This window comes from Echiichthys vipera (genome assembly GCF_963691815.1).
Source record: "Echiichthys vipera genome assembly, chromosome: 9".
Lineage (NCBI taxonomy): Eukaryota > Metazoa > Chordata > Actinopteri > Perciformes > Trachinidae > Echiichthys > Echiichthys vipera.
Window position 1 is genome coordinate 15,257,372 of NC_139834.1, and position 19,204 is coordinate 15,276,575.

Genomic DNA, 19,204 nt, shown 5'->3' on the forward strand with positions numbered 1-19,204 from the left:
AGAGAAAGAATAATGAAAGTGTACAGCCATGCGGCCCTTTTAGTCTGTAGTGTATCATTCATCAACATACTGTGGATGGATAAAAGAAGAAAACTATGGTATTCTTACATCCATATACTATTGGGGGCAAAAACCCATCTTGGACTCAGCTCTATATTGACCCAAGCTGTGTTTGAGCTGAATGCTCCTGGCATGCTGTGTTAATATTGTGATAAAACTTTCAATATTAATTGGGATTTGGTTATCATAATATCAACATTTAAAACAAAACAAAGGAGGAGCAGTGGATCTGAGAAGGTTGAAACCACCCTTAACCTGTGTTTCAATCCAGGGGGTCCCTGTGGACACTGTAGAGGAGTAGAAGTACCTGGGGGTGTACTCCAATAATAAGATAACCTGGACTAGAAACGCAGAGGCTGTCTACAAAAAGCTGAGGTCCTTTCACATCTTCTGGACGATGCTGAGGATGTTTTATGAGTCTGTTGTGGCCAGTGCGATCTTCTTTGCTGTCACATGCTGGGGCAGTGGGCTGAAGGTCACAGACACCAACAGACTGAACAAACTGATCAGGAGGGCCATAGATGTCGTTGGGGAGGAGATGGACACCTTGACAACCGTAGCAGAGAGGAGGATGCTGTCCAGGCTCCGGGCTATCCTGGACAATTCTCCCACCCTCTCTACGACACACTGGCCCAGCAGAGGACCACCTTCAGCAGTAGTCTCCTCGCACCCAGATGCACCACAGAGCGCCACAGGAAATCTTTCCTGCCTGTGGTCATTAAACTATACAACGCATCCCTTGGAGAGTCTTTCACCTCCTCTCTGTAATACACACCCAATCATAAACAATCTGTTCTTTGCACATTTGAAACATCTGTGCAGAGTATGGACTGGAAACCCCAAGATCCAAATGGGAAACTCCTCCAAAGGTGGTGGAGAATGAGCAAGCGAAGATCCTGTGGGACTTCCAGATACAGACTGACAGGATAGTAATGGCAAACAGAATATCTGATTAAAAAAGAATCTAAGGCTATAGATCGGATACATGGTATTTTTAGAACCTAAAAGAAATAGAAAAAAACAACTGAACCGAAAACCGTGACCCCAAAACCGTGATATGAACTGAGCAGTGGATTTTGTGAACCGTTCCACCCCTAATATATAGGTATGTATCGTGAAAGAAAAAATGGTAAAAATGGAAAAAATGGTATCGGAACGTGATTGGTTGTAGGTATTTCCAATTGCGTCCAGAGGCATTCTGGTCTGCATTGTTGATAATGCCCCTTGGAAATTGAAAAGGAACTGACAAGTTCCAAACTAATATGCATTTGTGAATTTTTTTGATGATGCAGGGCTAAGATATTCCAGTCTGAAGCAAACAGCAGACTGGCTGAGCAATACTGCCATCCCAAGAGCCACACCAGAGACACAGAGAGAGGAACACACTAAGGTGAGAGAGGTGAAAATGGACTGACATTTTGATGTTGTGACTTCTTTTCTGCTACCTTTTCTTTAGTCACGGAGGAAAGGGGAATAGGGGTCAATGGGCCCTTCTCTGGAAGGGAGACGGAGGTAGAGGAGAGGGAGGGTGAGGAAAGACAAACTCAGGGAGAGTAACAGCTGGGAGGTCAAAGTTGAGATTCAATTTTTAAGAGGCATGCTTTTGTGCGTATGTGTGTTAGTGTACCTCCATCACAAAGAATTAGTGAGTTCAGCTGGAGGTCAGTGTTGTATAGAAACTATGTTAAGGCCAAATGTGACTGCACATGTTACTGAAGCTTTTTGATAAATTCACACTTCCTCTGGTTTCACTGTACAGCCAGTGAGAGAGGACAAGGATATTAAACCCAAACATGACTTTTATTTTCGTAAGGAAAAAAAGTGGCTAATCGCAGTCCACAATTGATTATGAATTTGGATTTCTATTTGTTGTAATGTTGGGTTCCACGCACCAGTGTCAGCATGGAGAAGTAGTTAATCCATGATTCATTACAAGTCCTGGTATATTAATATTAAGTAACAAAGCCTTCCAAATCTCTTAAGTGTTTGTAGACTTGGCTGGATTCCCGCCAAACTTTTATTGGCTGTTTGCTGTTGCAAAAACAAAAAGAGTCAAAGCTATATTAAAATAAAAAAAAGACCACAGAGATGGGGACAGGGAGTAATATATTTGGCCCATGACTCTTTGTCCATTAAAAGGTAATTTAATATAGGCACCAGAAAAGACTTCTTACAATTAATAATGCACAAAGTCATTTTATGTACAGAAAAATGACCAAAAAATAAAGGTGGTCTGATATAAAATGTATCTGTGCTGTTTTGTTGCTTGGCATGTTCCAGGACCCATTCCCATCTGATATATGTGATTTGTAGCTAGATGCTATCCAACCTAAGCCTTTGCATTTATATTGCCGGTATGGATTTGTGGTTAGAATTTTGTTTTTAATACTGTGATAAGTGGGGTTGGATATTGGTACTTGATACCTTTGAGGTATAGACCACACTACCCCAATACCAAGCAGTATCAAAACTTTTCCAGTCAAATGATATCTGCATTTGATCCTTTTTTCCAGATATAGAAAAATTGGCTATTGGCGTTCACTCAAAGACAACTATCACAAACATTGTTCAATTTCAAGTGTAGTGTGATTGGCTCACTACCGCAGCAGCTACAACCTATACAGTATGTTATGTGGTGAAGTTGAGTGCAGCATATTTGACGGAATTGGCAGTTCAGCTGGCCCAGATGCTTCTATTCACATGATGGACATCAAATGAAAAGGGAAAGAAAGGATCAAATGAGGTATTCTACCGTATTGGTATCACTTTAAGGGTACTATTGCTACTAGTATTGGGGATGCAAATTATCGAGTAATTCATTAATCGATAATTGTTTCATCTTATCAATCGATGATCAAAAAATTGAAAGGCAGTAATTCTTCTGAGAAGCTGGATTTCCTCTGAATAGGTTAACTGTACAGACCTTTTTAATGGAATTCCATTACCAGGCAACAGCCTTGTTCCTTGTTAACTTCCTGTCAGCTGATGTTGTTCACACTCACTGCAACAGGAATCAAACTTGGACATATTTAGAATCTTTATGTTTAACTTTGAAAAGGGTCTATACATAACATAAAATGCTATCTTTCTTATGATATAAAGAAAAAATACAAATCATATTCCTCAATCACTCACGTTAGGGCAGAGAATAACATTTTGGTAGCATATCAAACATATTCTGAATTGAAAATATCAAAATATTACAAAGGCTTCTTAACATGAAAATAAATTGGGCATTCCCTCATCTGCGACATTGGAAACATTAATAGCAGCAGCATAAAAAAATCGTTCCTGCATAAAAGAATACAATCAGGGCTCCAGACTAACTTATTGCACAACTGTGGCCCCCCAACTGAAAATTTTAGGGGCGCAACCAAAAATTTTAAGGGCACACACGGTAAATCAATAATAGATGCAGAAATTACAATATGCTGTTTCAAATTCAGTGTCACATTTTTATTGTGCTCTTTTGAAGATGCAAGATAGAAAGTAAACCGACAGCACCATCGCTGTCATGACAGTACAATATTAAAAAAATATGCCATACATTCAGAATAAGGGGTGTGACGAGACAATACACGATATTAGGTCCACAATAACAATAATTAACTCCAAAATGTCAGTATTTTCTTTACAAGGGGTATTTTAGCAGAGAGCTGTGGTGGTGCTGCTTGGTGTCTTTGCATAGTACTTGCGTTAGCCGCGGTGTAACTTACGGTACTCATAGATGTAAAGTAACCCCCCCTCACCCCCAACTCGGTCCATTGCGGGGGGGCCTCGCCATCTATCTTAAAGGGCCCCGCCCCGTGCCTGTCAACATAGGGCACTGCTCCACAAGTGAGCGAGACAAGAAGCGGTGTGATGACCGGCACTCGCTCATCTCACAGAACAGATGCGTTTACATTTTATTAAGTTGATTTTATTGGATCAACTCACATCCGAGTTTTCTCCCGCTGTATATATATTTTACACATATGAACCGTATCTACACTGACTGATCAGCTCAGTCTGTGTGTCACCTGTTGCTTCACTCGCAGCGCTGGGTGGAGAAATAAAGTCAATGAATCAGTAAAACACTTCTGATTTCTTCCCATAGAGCCGACATGAAAACTACATTGGTTTAGTAAATTTCAGCTGTCACTCGGCTTGGGACACTGTGACTATAACTTGTAGCCTGATGTTAATGAAACTGCGGGAGCTCACGTCTTAAAGTGGCCCCATACTGCACTCCGTTTGTCTTGTTGTTGTCGTCAGAGCCCTGCTTCGCTTGTGTTCCAGCATGTGCGTCAAGTACATCTGGCATCAAGCGTGCCCGCAATTGGACTGGCGGGGAGTTACAGGTTCACAACGCAATTAATTGCAATTAATCATTTTTAGTCGAGTAATTTCTTATCGACAATTAATCGATAATTGATTAATTGTTTGCATCCCTAACTAGTTGGTTCTTTAAACACAGCAACAGTTTGGCATGACTGGCTGCCATGTGCTTTTTAACGGGTAATCTATTCTTAAATTGATTAGTTCAACAAACACTGTTACACTCTTAAGTACCTCACATTCTTGTTTTCAGCTAATCCCCACCTTAGGCCGCATTGACATTGCCTCCGGCAGCTCCAGTGAATTGCCACAGAGTTGTATGGCGGTGGGAGTGTCACATAAATGGCCCCCCCTACTTTCTTGTGGCAGTGATAAATTAAGGATGTTTAATGTTTACTGTACAGTTCTCTTACGCCACCTCAAAACAGTCTGATTGCCAGTTTCATGGTTTTCATGTTCACGACTGGCCATGCTGCTCCCCCATGCCAGCCCCATTCAAAATGATCAGAAATACTTATACCAGACCACCTAATCTATTCTGAATGCCGCTTTACTTAACTGATTGTGTAGTCTAAATTATGAATAGTGAGGAGTCCCTCTGAATAAGAGTGCTGTGACTGTAAATGTTGCCTGGGATATCTCAATATATAAGCCCCATGAGTAAATCCCTTCAAAACCCATGACAATAACTCTTACTATCTTCATGAATAATTAATATTGATTCAATGAAGAAATTAAGAATATTAAAAGGGAAAGAAATAATTTGATTTGCTTCTGTATATACACTGGAGTGCTCCGACTGTACACACAAGAGGATTATTTGCATTTCATCGTGAATGCTCTCATCTTACATTTCTTACATGTTGCATTCAAAGTAGCCATGACAGAGCCATAAATCATTCACACTGCAATATATTGTATGCGTGCGATGCACTCATGATCTCCTTTCATTATGCACACCTCAAAATTTAATTGCTATGAGAGCAGGTAAGCTCGCCACTGACCCTGACCTTGAAAAAGAAAAGGTTACAACAGACAAATTTAGGAGCTAGCTTTCAGTCAAACGCTCATCATCTATTCAAAATTAGTAACACTAACAATGGTAGCCACATTTCAACTGCAGGAATCAATATTCTCTAATCTGCATTGATCATCGTTTTTTACAAGCTGTTGGCTCCATAATAAATGCTCTATAAATCAGAGCTCGATGACAATAAGTTGCTATAGAAGGTGGAAGCATGTGCACAAAATGAAAGCCACACACAGACACATTTATGGGCACAAATGAACATGATGCACCCAAAGTGCAGATACCCCCCACATACATCTTCTACATGCACACATAACCCTTGCATCATAGCAACCAACAGTATACGTGAAAGGTCTTGTTTGGTTGTCTGGGAGACAGAGCATTACATTGATCCCGGAGGAGCGGTGATCAAAAGAAGCTGGTCTTTGATAAGGATATTAATCATACTCAGGCATGGCTATACTAATGACTACAACACAACCAAACACTCTAGCTCTCATCAATACTTCATCAAATGGAAAAGCCTAATGAGTCTGCAAAGATGACTAGATGCATAAAGAACAGCTGAAATGTTTTATCCTGTATAAGAGAAGAGAGTACTGGAACTGGTTAGTTTGTATTGCTCAAACAAGTTTACTAGGCTAAGTAACTTTTTAATCTACAAATGCAAATTATACATAAAAGGTCTACAAATGCAACTTATACAGTAAGGAGATGTAGCAGGTAGTTAACAAGCCATGCAGGGAAATTAAAATAATATTCTTAATCCCGACTACTTCTCCATGCAGCTGAAACTGTCCTCACCCAAAAAAATGGTTAGATAGGGCGACCCATATTAATGTTTTTTTATGCAGCCACCTCTAGTGGCCATAGCAATTATCGCGTGAGCAGTAGTGGAAATCAGTTGAACACCAAAGTCCACGTAGTCAACACTGACATATCTACATTAGTATGTAACTACAACATGTCTGTGACAAACGTACTCATTTTAACCTATAACAAAGTAGTATTGTTGCCTAAACTTTACCAAGTAGTTCCATTTCACAACGTTAACCACATGTTTAAAATTGTGACTGTTTTACAGTGTTACATAATAGTAACTGGAAAACAACCTAAGCTGTCATTTAGGTATGAGGATGTGTTGGTCAATAAACACAATACCAGAATTACATGAATCGTGTCGTGGGGAGCTAGTTGAGGGTCTGGAACCAGGCTAGGTGGTTTGAAAGCTATACTGAAATAGCTCCCACAGCCAATAGTGGTTTACTGTATACCTTAGCTATAATGGTTCTCTAAAGTGCTAGCATGGATTAAGTCAGTCACAAGAGCCTCATTATACAGATGACCATTTGAGTCTCACCAGCCGGCAGATGGTAGCTGACCAATGCTGATGGGTGGTGGTTTCTACCATACTTGGAACCCCCTTTTTACTCCATCTGGCTAACAGCGGAGAGAGAGGTTTTGCAGTAAACTGTTCAAGAAATTCAAAAAAGCAGGGGGCATTGACATTTTAAGGGAATGTTATTGTTACATAGATTAAAAAAGAGCAATGAATTTATTTCTCCTAATTAGATTACGACTGTTGGGCAATTCCAAAAAATACATTTGACTTACTGTGACTCATATAGATGCAAAATATATGATATATAAAGATATAGCCCTTGAATATTTTTTAATTCCTTTTACCTATTTACCACTAAGTTTACTGTACATTTGCTACTGCCTTTAGAGGTTCAACTGTGATAACATTTTAGAATTCTAACCATTAAACTGTAAGCCATTAAAGCAATTTGGTCCAAGTGCTGAACATACACAAAAATTATGGATGAATAAATGTAATAAAAAAAAAAGAGTAAAAGTCTTGTTATTAAGTAATGAAGTCTAGACGGTCCAGTAATTAAAAACTGAGGTTTAGCAGTTGCTACATGTCTCTCACAAACACAACAAATATCCTCTCTGCCACACAGCAGTTTATAATACAGGTCGAACCAAATAGGACAAATACTCAAAGTTATTATCACTCAAAGGTCAAAATCAATTTGTTTAACAACCTAGGGAAAACAATCCCTCACAGGTCCTATTGCCTAAATGTGTGCGATTTAACTAAAGCCTCACTCGTGTGCCTGCCTTCCCCCTCATTTGCCGGATTTGAGCTAAGCTTTTTAGCTGTGCTATTGACTGAGCACAGGGCCCTAAGGACAGACGTTTTGGTTGGTGGCTTGCTACTGTAACTTGTTCTTTTTTGTCCAGTTCGTCATCAGGAGCAGCCTCTAGGGTCCACCTTTGAGCATTGTAGATTTCTTGTTTGTACCAAAGCCAAACCGTTACTTGCAATTTTGTCTTGCTGCAAATTGGCTATAGATGCTATAAACAGATGCCCAATGTGACTTTCCCTCTTCCGACATACTGTTGTCATTAAAGCAATTTCCACTTCCAGGAAGAAAGAGAAGAGCTGCACTTAAAAAAGCTATTCACCTGGTTTTTCATTGGCCATTGTTGAAGGGGGATTATGGATTCTGACTGAGGCCGGATTATTGTCAGATAAACAAAACCCTCAAAAAGCCACAGCAGGTACGGCAGCATGTTCTGTACGTGGCACAGATAGGGCACTCTTTATGCCATGTGTCTTATACCCTATTTCCACTGTATGGTACAGCTCAGCTTGTCTGGACTCACTTTACTTACTCACCAGTACTCTAGTTGTAGTATTTTTCATTTTTCACTGCAGAAAGTAGCCCCTCAGTGTAGCGACGTCATGTGAAAACTGTTGTGACATTCACTGAATCTAAACTAAAAGAGTAATGTCTCCACATTTTTTTCCCAGGGGTGGAATAAAAGAAATGTGTGGTTGTTATCTACGGTAGCTTGGCTTTTTAATAATGGTAGGTTTGTGCAGGATGTCCCATTTTGCGCTAGTGACGATTCTCTCTGACAAATCAGTGATCTCAGCTCACCTGGAATCTCAATCGCGGGTGAGGTGGCAAATAACCATTCTAATGTGTAACAAACTGAACTGGACTGCTAAGTGGAAACATGACTCTAGTGCTAATGAGCATATGTGTGCTGGTAAACTCACAATCTCATATACAGACAGCCACAAACACAGTATTTCTCTGAGTGCAGGCAGTGCAAACACCAGGACTTAAGCTCACAAGTTAGCAGTAAATTAAACATGAGGTTGCAGATGATACAAGTATCTCCACAGGGAGAACAAAGCAGAACACTAAACCTTGAGGCACCTAGACAGGAAGACAAGAAGTCAGGGAAAACATTGTCCATGGGAACTGGCTTTTATCCTATTTAGTCAGAGGAGTAATAATTGCTGCACAGCAGACAGTCAAGATATTTAGCCACACATTTCAATGCAAGTTAGAGAAGAAAAAAGTGGACAAACTTTGAATAAAGAGAGTAATTGAACATCTGAAATCACATTCACTGGAAGAAATCTCAAGGAAAATCCACATGAAATGTATTCTAACTTGGTTGGAAACTTTCCATGGGAATTAACAGGAATTTATAGGTTGGCCCTTAAAAGAGATGTTAAAAATAGTCAGTGAAAATGTAATTTTGCATAGTCTTGACTGAAACAACCAGATTTCTTGCAAGACTTATATGATTCTATTCCTCATTCACATGCACATAGCACACTGCTTACTGCAGGGGCATCGAGGCCACCCCCCACCCCCCCCACCCCCCACTTGCACTATGCATGTGGGGTATTTTACTTGATTTCTGAATGGGCGGGGTCGGAGGGATGAATAATATTTTACCCAACATTCATATTTTTGTTATTCAATGAATTGATTCTCCCAATTTCCATTTAAATCCCATAAATTCCCATGATTCCCATGAAAAGTTTCAAATTTGAAATATTTCCAAAATTCTGAGTTTACACATGTACAAAGCCAAATATTGTTTCTGTGTGTATAGATAGTTTGTGTGTGTGTGTGTATGACTGTAAACTAAGTGCAGAGACCAGAACGTTGGGCAGGTTTACATTAGTCAGCAGATGCAGTGGGCCACATCATTAGTCACTGTGACACCCACTTCTGACCCCTGCTTTATTGATGAGGCCAAGCTCAACCACCACCTTTAATACACAAACAGATACATACAAATGTACACACAATCTCCTCTTTCACAATCCTACTGGAGACGCAACAGGAGACTGTCTTAGCATCTCAGGTGACAGAGATTACGGGCTAGCAAAGCAAGCAGCTGCATGTGCACAGAATTAACAGAAAACTCTTTTCCACACTTCAATTGCTAATCATCTGTCCAAACACCAAACAATCAATCCAAGCATCAACACCAAATCTTCTGGGCTAGTTGTGAACAATAACAGGGTGCCAAGTGTGTCACTGCAATGAGATCAGAGCCATTTATGGCCTCCATGACGCTGACATTTAGCAGGATGCTGCAATTTGTCAGCCTCTTAGTCTGACTCACACATCCACAACAGGGGACGCTTGTGAAACACATTACCATTAGGACTAATAGTGGCGCATCACAAAACTGTGTGTCTGTGAACGCAGTGTAAAAATTTATGATGCATGTGTGGTGTCCCTCACTGTCATAAAACGACTGGTGGAAAAATACAATGACATAAAAATAAGGAATAACAGTTTGGGAGGCGAAACATCAAAATGCTCCTTGTGTTCATCTTGTAATACTCAATCAAAGCCGATTCATGATATTGCAGAAACAAACAATAACAAAAGCTACAGTTAAGGGTTTATCAGGCACTCAGTAAATAATGACAATATGTATGTCTTTAAAAAAAATGGTGTCAATAATAACAATAGTTATTTATGCCTGTGTCCCAAACGCAAATAACTGAACCACTCACTTGCCTCTTAAAATGGAGAGCATTTTGACATTATGCATCTGAGCCTTTGTACCAAGAAGCACTTAATGTTTCAAGGCCGGCAACTAGTGTAACTCACAAAGAGTGAGTAAGGAGGAGGGGGGCTCTCAAAATGCAAAGTCACTGTAACAGTTCATCCTGAACTGAAAAAGCCTTTCTGTTAACCACAGGGTATGTTTTAGAGCAAAGTAATGGTATAATCTCTGTTTCATATCCAATGTTTTGGTTTCACTAAGATGCTTTCAACTTTTCGTTTTTCCTCTACAATCTCCTGCATCTTGCGCTCCCTCTTATCGGTGAAAGTGCATGCATTGGCTCGGCCATTACCGGGAGAGAACATCTTGATGGCCACTCTTCCCACCAGAAGAAAACTGTCAGCTACAAAAACACAGACTACTGAAAAGTGCAATTTCTCTGTAGTCTCTTATCATTGTGAATAAAGTTTGCAAAGTATGTCTTGGAAAGAGTGGAACTGACTTCTGAAGCAGTTGAAGGTTTTTTGAACCACGCAGTCAGACAGTACATGTCAAATCATTATCAAACATTTACTCACACATAACCGACTCAACTGCAAAAAAAAACTGAACACACTTACACATATGCATCCACATCCAGCACACACACTAGATAAAAGATGTGTCTGTTCTGCTCTTACCCAAGCGTTGTCATAGTAACGATGGTGTACCAGAAGGAGGCTGGGATGCTGGTGAATTTGCTGGAGCTTGAACCCTTCTCTGCGTAGAACATGACGGTAGCAAAGATAATTATGGCCATAGTGAGGGAAAACAGCAGGAAGCCCAGCTCCGAGGCACAGCTCTTCAGCGTGTAGCCCAGGATGCGCAGGCCCTGCGAGTGACGGGAGAACTTAAAGATGCGGAATACGCGGAAAACACGGAGTGTCACAAAAGCGCCACTCACGTCCTCGTTGTCAGTCATCACCAGGCCAATGTAGTAGGGCAAAATGGCCACAACATCAATGATGCTCATGACGGACCTCATGAAGCGGTAGCGGCTGGGTGCAGCAAACAAGCGCATCAGGTACTCCACGGTGAAGATCATAACGCAGGCTGTGTCCATGCAGAAAAAGGCCACAGTGTAGCGTTCACCGCATGGCACTTCCTTCTGGTTGGGCGATGTGCCGCAGGGCACCGTCTCCACCACGTTGGTGATGACAGAGACAGCAATGAAGAAGCCAGTGACGTAGTAGAAGACAAGAGCCATGGTGGAAGTGTGGGGGTTCTCGAAAGCCCGCCACATGGTCTCCCTGAAAGTCATGTTGGGGAGCTTAGCGTCCTTGTTGTCCTCCTGGTCATCCATCAGACGTTCTGCATTCTCCCTCTTCCTATCCTTGTACTCTTCGTAGCAGCAGTCACCGATGATCTCTGAGATGATGCCAAAGAAAGCCAGCTCTTCATCATAGGAGGAGATGCACTCGTAGCGTGGATAGTGGAGCTTGCCTGTGCGGTAGAAGTTGAGCACGCTACGGAACACGTCAGGGTCCCGGTCGAAGAAGTACTCTTTGGTCTCCTCGTTGTAAAAGAACTCCTTCTCTGAGCTCCCCAGCAGGGTGTCTGGATAGCGGTCCAGCGTGTTCCTCCAAGTCTCGAAGCGCCGTCCACTGACATTAAGAGTGATTAGCTCATCCTGACGCTTGTTCTTTTCAGTGGGCGCCACTGGCATGGGCAAGTTGGCAACAGGCATCCAGCCGATCGCTGCCGCCCGGGCAAAGGGAAGCCATGCCGCAACTCCCGCTGCCATGCTGTGTCCGGCTTTGGTGTAGGGGGGGAACAAGTCCAGCACCTTCACAACCAGCTTGACTTCAGTTCATTCACCATCTAAAAGGGAAGAGATTGAGAGAGTTTGTATGGTTTTGACGTGAGTTCTGTTTTGATCATTACAGGAAAGGAAGAGCAAAAAAAAAAAAAGCAATGTTAAATGAATGTGAGCAAGAGGAACGTGATTTTAAAGAAACAGCTAGTGAAAAGTGAGCCAGTAAAAAAGGGAATGGATGAAAAGAAAGAACAATTCACATCCTAGATGGCAGTCTAGCTGAGACAGCAAAAAAAGTCTAATGGGGATCAAATTTAACCTCACAACTAAGGTGAGAAATCTTCACAGTACACAATACAAAGGACATTTATTTTTTATATAAAGCTTTAATGTGGTTACAGGGACATACTGCAATTTCCACTAAGCATCATCTTCGCCATAATGACTTTAAAGATATATTTCTCAGTTCCTCTCTAATGGGTTACAGTTAAGAAGCAGCCTTCTTAGGACCACAGCACACTGCATCTTATAAGAAACTGAAGGCAAGCAATGTCTCCTAAAATTGTCAGCATAAACTGTTTTTTTTTTTGTTAAACATAACCGACTGGCACATTTTCAAGACTGTAGTCTTCTTAAGAGAAGGATACCAGTATGAGATTCAAAACCTGTTGAGTTCCAACTGCAAAACAGACGATGCATCTTCATTTAAGTTCAAATTAATAAAAGTAGATGATGATTATCCAGGTCAAATTCACCACTGCATTTAGCTGCATGTAACTCATTTCTAAACAAGATTTTTTTTTTTTTTTTTACCATTCTTGATGACAAATGAATAGGCGACTACCCCTCAACGCGGAAAAAACAACAGATACGATTTGCCGAACAGGTCGAAAAGTAAATACAACAGCTTTATCTTCGATTACAACTCACCGATTCAAATGTCTCCATCCAAAGAAACGGGAGCTTTTTCCCGAGCAGTTTAGTTACAAGTCGTGTAGGTTTGGTAATTTTTGTAAGCGTGTCTGGGGGTGGAAGGGGGGAATAGTAGGAAAAATAACTTATTTAGCGAAGAGGAGAGCCACATTAGATACACGCTACTGCTGAGGTAAATTCGGAAAAGTGCCGGAGACGGACAGCTGTTTTAATTCAGTTTCCATTATGCGAGTTGAGATGTGATGAGAGGACTCCGCCGTGAAGACCGTCTAACGCTGGCTTTGCTGGATGAGTGGTGGGAAGAGGCGGAGGAGGAGGAGCGCTCTCTCTCTCTCTCTCTCTCTCTCTCTCTCTCTCTCTCTCTCTCTCTCTCTCTCTCTCTCTCTCTCTCTCTCTCTCTCTCTCTCTCTCTCTCTCTCTCTCTCTGTCTCTCTCTCTCTCTCTCTCTCTCTCTCTCTCTCTCTCTCTCTCTCTCTCTCTCTCTCTCTCTCTCTCTCTGTCTCTCTCTCTGTCTCTCTCTCTCTGTCTCTCTCTCTCTCTCTTTCTCTCTCTCTCTCTCTGCGCAGGGCGGATTGTGGATTAAAACTGCATTTAAATGGGAAATCTCGATCAGGACTCAGGACAGAACGATGCGCACAAATTGTGTTACTCACAGATGAGAAAAAATGAAAAATGATACACCCCACCGTGTCACTTAAAATTAATTGACAAAATGGTTTCCTCCCTTCAGTGCAAAACTGGATAAACTCATCCAACCATTTAAATACAGTATCTCCACCAATATAATATTCCCACATATCAAAGGCAACTGTGGCCAGCTGAGTTATCCACAGGAAATAAGATCACCTAAGGCACCTTTGTCTTATACTTAGTCTCACGTTGCCACAGTATTGGCTCAGTGCTGGAGAATGGTCTGGCTGCACAAGTTAATAATGCTCTGTCTTATTCGCATTTTTGTAAAACAATCACATCTGCGTAAAAAGCAATGGTTCCCCTTGGGAAGAGAATGCCTGACATTCTCATGTCTCAACCAATGTCAGGCTTTTTCCCAGAACTATACATCCACCAAGCTAAATCTTTAACTAAACCTAAAAAACTATGTTATTTAAAAGGTGTGCCACAAATTAATTAATTACCATTTCCTGAATCAACTACCGCTATTCATGTTTGGTCTTTTGCAAATGCAATGCATCACAGGGCAGGACAGAAACACACAAAAAAACTCAGTCTCTTGTGGTTCTGGTAGCACTACTGTATATTGTATGAAAGTGCTTAGTCAGCACTACTTTTTTATGATTACTTTTAGTCACACTTAGCTACAATAAAAAAGGGCATCAAAAATATATTTTTTGCTGTATCTCAGCAGACACTGAGCAAGTTTATCTCAGCCCTTCATATCTTCTGTTTGCATTCTTTCCTGGGGACCTGGGCGACAACTGGGTCTGGTAGTCATCTCTATATGTAACTTTATTCCTGAAAGCAAAGCAAAACAATAGGGCTTTGGTGGAAAAGCTCTCAGAGCATTTATTATCAGCATTGAAGAGATGCAGGTGCAGCAAATAGAGTAAGTAGACTACATTAATGTAATAGCTCTCAGTCTTAATTCTTTGGGCTCCTTTCGGTAGGCTGGTGCACGCTTGTGCTGTACTTTGCTAGTTCATATTATTCTGAGAGACATACAAGAGTTGATCCAGTTTGCTGAAACCTGTCAATCAAGCCTGAAATATGTGACACAGTCATCGATGCTGAGCTCATAACTAGAAGAAGAATAATTTGTGCAAGTGCTTGGTCATTTATATTCAGACTGAGACAGTGTGAATGTATCTGTGCCCACATTATTCAATGCTTTGTAGAACAATATGCTGCCTTAATTGACTCAACAGGGATTATATTCCAACAATATATACAGTCCACTAGAATATAAATAGGGTCAGGGCAGACTGCAACATATATGGCTATCTTATTATTGTTATGGATATATACAATGCACAATATGAAACATTTATACTTCTGCATACACATCATTCTCACCATAAAATCACTCACATGCTTGTTTGAAAATGACAAATTGCTAGTGTTTGTTATTTAGACATACAGCCACACATACAGAGACATAGTTGTTTATGCCTCTGTGTCCTTCTACCGGTATGCACCTTTGACTCAATTAAGTCCCTCATCATAAACTGACCCCTTGATAAAATACAGAATGGCCAAAATGACCTCACCTTGTAAAAAACAGCCCCACTCCTGGGGCTGAGACTGACTGTCACGAGAATAGAAACTCAGGAAAACACACACATACGATCACTCAGTAACATAAACACAGAGAAACACACTGGCCTTTTCAAACGACGAGTCTGTGAGCGGTTCCAATAACTCAAATGTCACTGAATAACAAGGTGGGTTGAATTTCATGGTCAACTGCCCTCTGTAATTATCTGAAGACACTACACTGACATTAAAATTCTAAATCCTCTTCGTCCTCCAGTGCCTCAAGAAACAAACTAAATTTCAGTGACAAAACTTGGAGGATTAGTTGCGTAAGTAGGGCTATTTAACGGTGGTCCTAAGGGAGACTAGGGCCAGTATTAATGGAAAATCAACCCCTGCAGTGAGACACCCCCAGCAGCTTATACGCTAAATATGAAATTAGAGCCAGTAGCTGGTTAACATAGTTTCGCACACATATTGTTCGGATGTGAGAGAGGTACCCATCTTCTCATCTAACTCCTAAAAAAAAGAAAAATCCCAAATGCCAAACTCTTATTTAAGCTTATTCCTCACTGTCTCTCAGACTTTAGCTCATATTTTCTGGATAATCTTGTTGCACGTCTTCGCTGAAGCTGAATAATGAGTGAAACTGAGTGAAAGATTCAAAACCAAAGCTTCTGGAAATGTTTGATGTCTTATGTATCATTTCAGACACAGATCTATTTAAAAGTTTCTTTGGGGACTTTGGGAACTCCACTAGCAGTCAATATAAAATTCCAACCAAGATGAGGTTGTAATGACTGCCTGTTAATGGTATTAAACATGTAATTAAATAGATGCAAACCTTTCAAGAAGACATAGTAAAGTAAACTAATGCACTAGTATCAAGGAAATCACACATGAATCATCGTGTAAGCACTTTGTTTTTGTACTGAAATTGTGATCAGAATTATGCCATCGGCAGATTTTTTTTTGTTTGCTTATTTTAAGACAGGAATATGTTTGGAGTAAATAAAATGATCATGATCTATAATCAGGTTTTTCTTCTAATTTGCAATGTCAAGTCAGAATTTAAGCTTTGCATATAAATCAAAGTTGATTAGAAGCATGTTCCCTTCAGGCCAGGGTGACTTACCTGTTTTTTAATTTATCATTTTGAATAAATGTCACACCCAACAGTTATAAGACTATTCCGTGGGAGGACCATTTTTTAATGTATATTTTCATTCTGGTTGACATGATGGTGAACATGTGAATGTCTGTGGAATCTAAGCAGGTGATGCTGTTGCCGACCTGATGCAGTTTTTCTGTATTGTCTCTTCTATGAAAGATGCAGCTTAAAGGCTCTTTGGTAGGCCCCAAAGTGCAAATGACTCTTTTCTAATGAGCACATTGTTCTGATAGAAATGCTAAGGTAAGGGTAACAATTCATTTCCCTCCTCTATCACGCTAACTGCTGTTACCTTGATACTTCTGCTGACTCCTTACTGCTGAAGGCTGGTGCACACACACACAGCAGTCGCTAAAATAAACACAACTGCATAATTAGATTCACAGCCCATATTTGCCCTGTACGCATTTTCCTCACATGAGTAAACTCTGAGTAAAAGGATTTTGTTTTGACATTTCCCTCGTTGTACATTTGTTTGTTTGCTGGCTTCCTTGAGTTCAATTATTCATAAATTTCCCACACCCTGCATTCTTAGTTTGTCTAATCCCCATTAGGTATCTGACATCTTCCTTTGGGGGTTCAGTCTCTAACTGTGGTGGAGTTTATCCTTGGTGTGCCAAACACTGACTTGGCAGCCACTCTGTCTACTGTTCAGAGAGGCAGCCAGTGGCACAGGGGGGTTATAGATGTGGTCTTGGCCCCCTTCCAGCACACAAAGAGACTAAGACAGCAGATCCTGCACCCATTCCAACCCTGTAAAATGTCACGCTCTGTCTACTGATGCCCAAACAGAATTGGCTCTCTCACCAAGGGACCAGGGGAGCAGTGTTGCCAGAGCAGGCCTGTATATTACCTCAGATCAACTTTTTATTTGACTATATATCACCGTGCTCATTCCAGAAAGTAGCAACAAGCACTCTTGAGCTTTCACTTGTCATTTGAATAAAATGGCTGCGTTGGAATTTTGTTGTAACTCACAGGTACAAGCACAAAACCCAATCAAAATTGAATTATCGTGCGAATGTAAGGAATGTGTGAAAGTAATGATAAAGAGTTGATTCCACTCATGTCTTTGTTATGTAAGAGCCAACACTGAGCTTGCAATAAGGAGAACAGGCTGGAGGATCAATTTCACCTTCAGACAAGAATGGTTGCTCGGAGAAAAGCCCTGAAACTCACCTCTGACTCTTTACTCCCCATTTTCTCTTTCATCACTCTGCTCCCCAGGGCGGAGCAATCAGAGGTGTAAAGAGGTTGTTGATATTCCAGCACCAGCACCAACACACACCCAACCTTTTCTGTAAACACACGCAGACCCTACAGTAGCATGTTTTTCTAATTAATGATGTACAGTAGTCTGTATTCTTTCAGACGGCTGTATATTCATTAATGATGTATTATACCTGAGCATCTCCCAAAGGCACCTATGGAATATGTCACCTTTTTAACACCTACCATATATGGAACCTTATACCGTATTACTGTGCATATCTGTTTTATTTTTAGTTATGTTGATGAACTTGTCCTTTGGGAAGGCCACTCATTTTCAAATAACCTATAAAATGAACAGATTTGTCTCCCCCATGCAGTAAAAGTAATTGTAGTATAATTTCTTGTTTATAAACAGAGCAGAAGACTGAATACTGTACCATATTTCTTCTCTGTCAGTTTTTTTTAGATATGCACTTGGTTTTAAACTTTAAACCATAACTGCTGACATTGTGAAATAGAGGAGCATCTTTAATTGATCGAGTGTTGTTCACAGAGCATTACGTGCCATTAGAGTATGGTGAGTGTATTATAATTTAATCAGAACATGATTTAAAATACATTATGGCTTTATGCTTTTAGGTGTGTATTGGGCCTGCATCTCATCCAGCTGATTTCCTACTGAGAATCTTAAGCAATAGATAGGTTCTTATACCATATGCTACAGATTTAAAGGAAAAACAAGAAATGACTTAATTCATCCATCAACTATGTACTCACTTTTGCAGATCAGGACCGTTGTGGCCTTTTCTCCAGATGCGTCGTCAAGCTTACTTCAGGTGCAGCTACAGCTGTATATGCAGGTCCCTCAGCCTGTCTCAAGTCTAAATGGGGTTTCGTCCCACTTAGTTGTGATCGAACAGGGAAGCACAAATGCTTTTTCCCCCCAGGGGAGGACCACCTCAAAATCATTGGCTCAACTTTTATACTAGAATGTCAGCATCACTGCAGATGCTGCTAATGAATAATACCTTCTAATGATCACCCTTTACCCGGATAGAACAACTTAACTGAAAGAAACGTGGTCTCAGAAGAAGAGCTGATTCTCATCCTGACATCATTAAACATACCTGCAAACAACTTGAGAGCGCATAATAAAATCCTTTAATGCACTCAGCGAGCCACCATGCAAGATATTGACTACTGTCAGGAGGAATTTTGGGCTGCCCAAGGACAATACTGTGGATCAAAGCAATATACCACCAGCTCTATCTACGTGCTGAGCCACAGAGGCTTCATAAGTTTACCATCATATGCAAAAAGCAGACATTTGGCCTGAATGGCACTGAGGCCGGACTAGATCCCCTTAAGAAGAGTAAGTGGGTGCTCAGGGCACTTCTCCTGTATGCAATTGTTTTTATTGTGAAATATAATCGCTAACCCAGAATGGCCCAAAGGGGAGACCAAAATTTACACCCAAGTTAAATGATTGACAGGAGAGTCCTAAGTAGTATAATATTATTGTAATAAAGTATCTAAAAATGCAAAAACTTATGCTATCGCAGTAACCCAGATTGAGTGTTTCACAGTGCATTTTGAATAATTCAGTCCTATATTTTCTAGGAGTGAATTTCAT

At 40.7% G+C, this 19,204-nt stretch overlaps 1 protein-coding gene across 1 annotated transcript in view; it reads right to left on the minus strand.

Moving 5' to 3' along the window:
• Positions 1–12,047, minus strand: part of kcnd3 (potassium voltage-gated channel, Shal-related subfamily, member 3) — a gene marked incomplete at its 3' end in the record, with an annotated part of 101,749 nt that extends 89,702 nt beyond the window's left edge. The window contains exon 1 of the mRNA XM_083920884.1: positions 10,930–12,047. Coding sequence (XP_083777010.1) covers positions 10,930–12,032 — 1,103 coding nt within the window. The 5' untranslated portion in view covers positions 12,033–12,047. The remainder of the gene's footprint in view (positions 1–10,929) is intronic.
• Between the last annotated feature and the right edge of the window lie 7,157 nt (positions 12,048–19,204).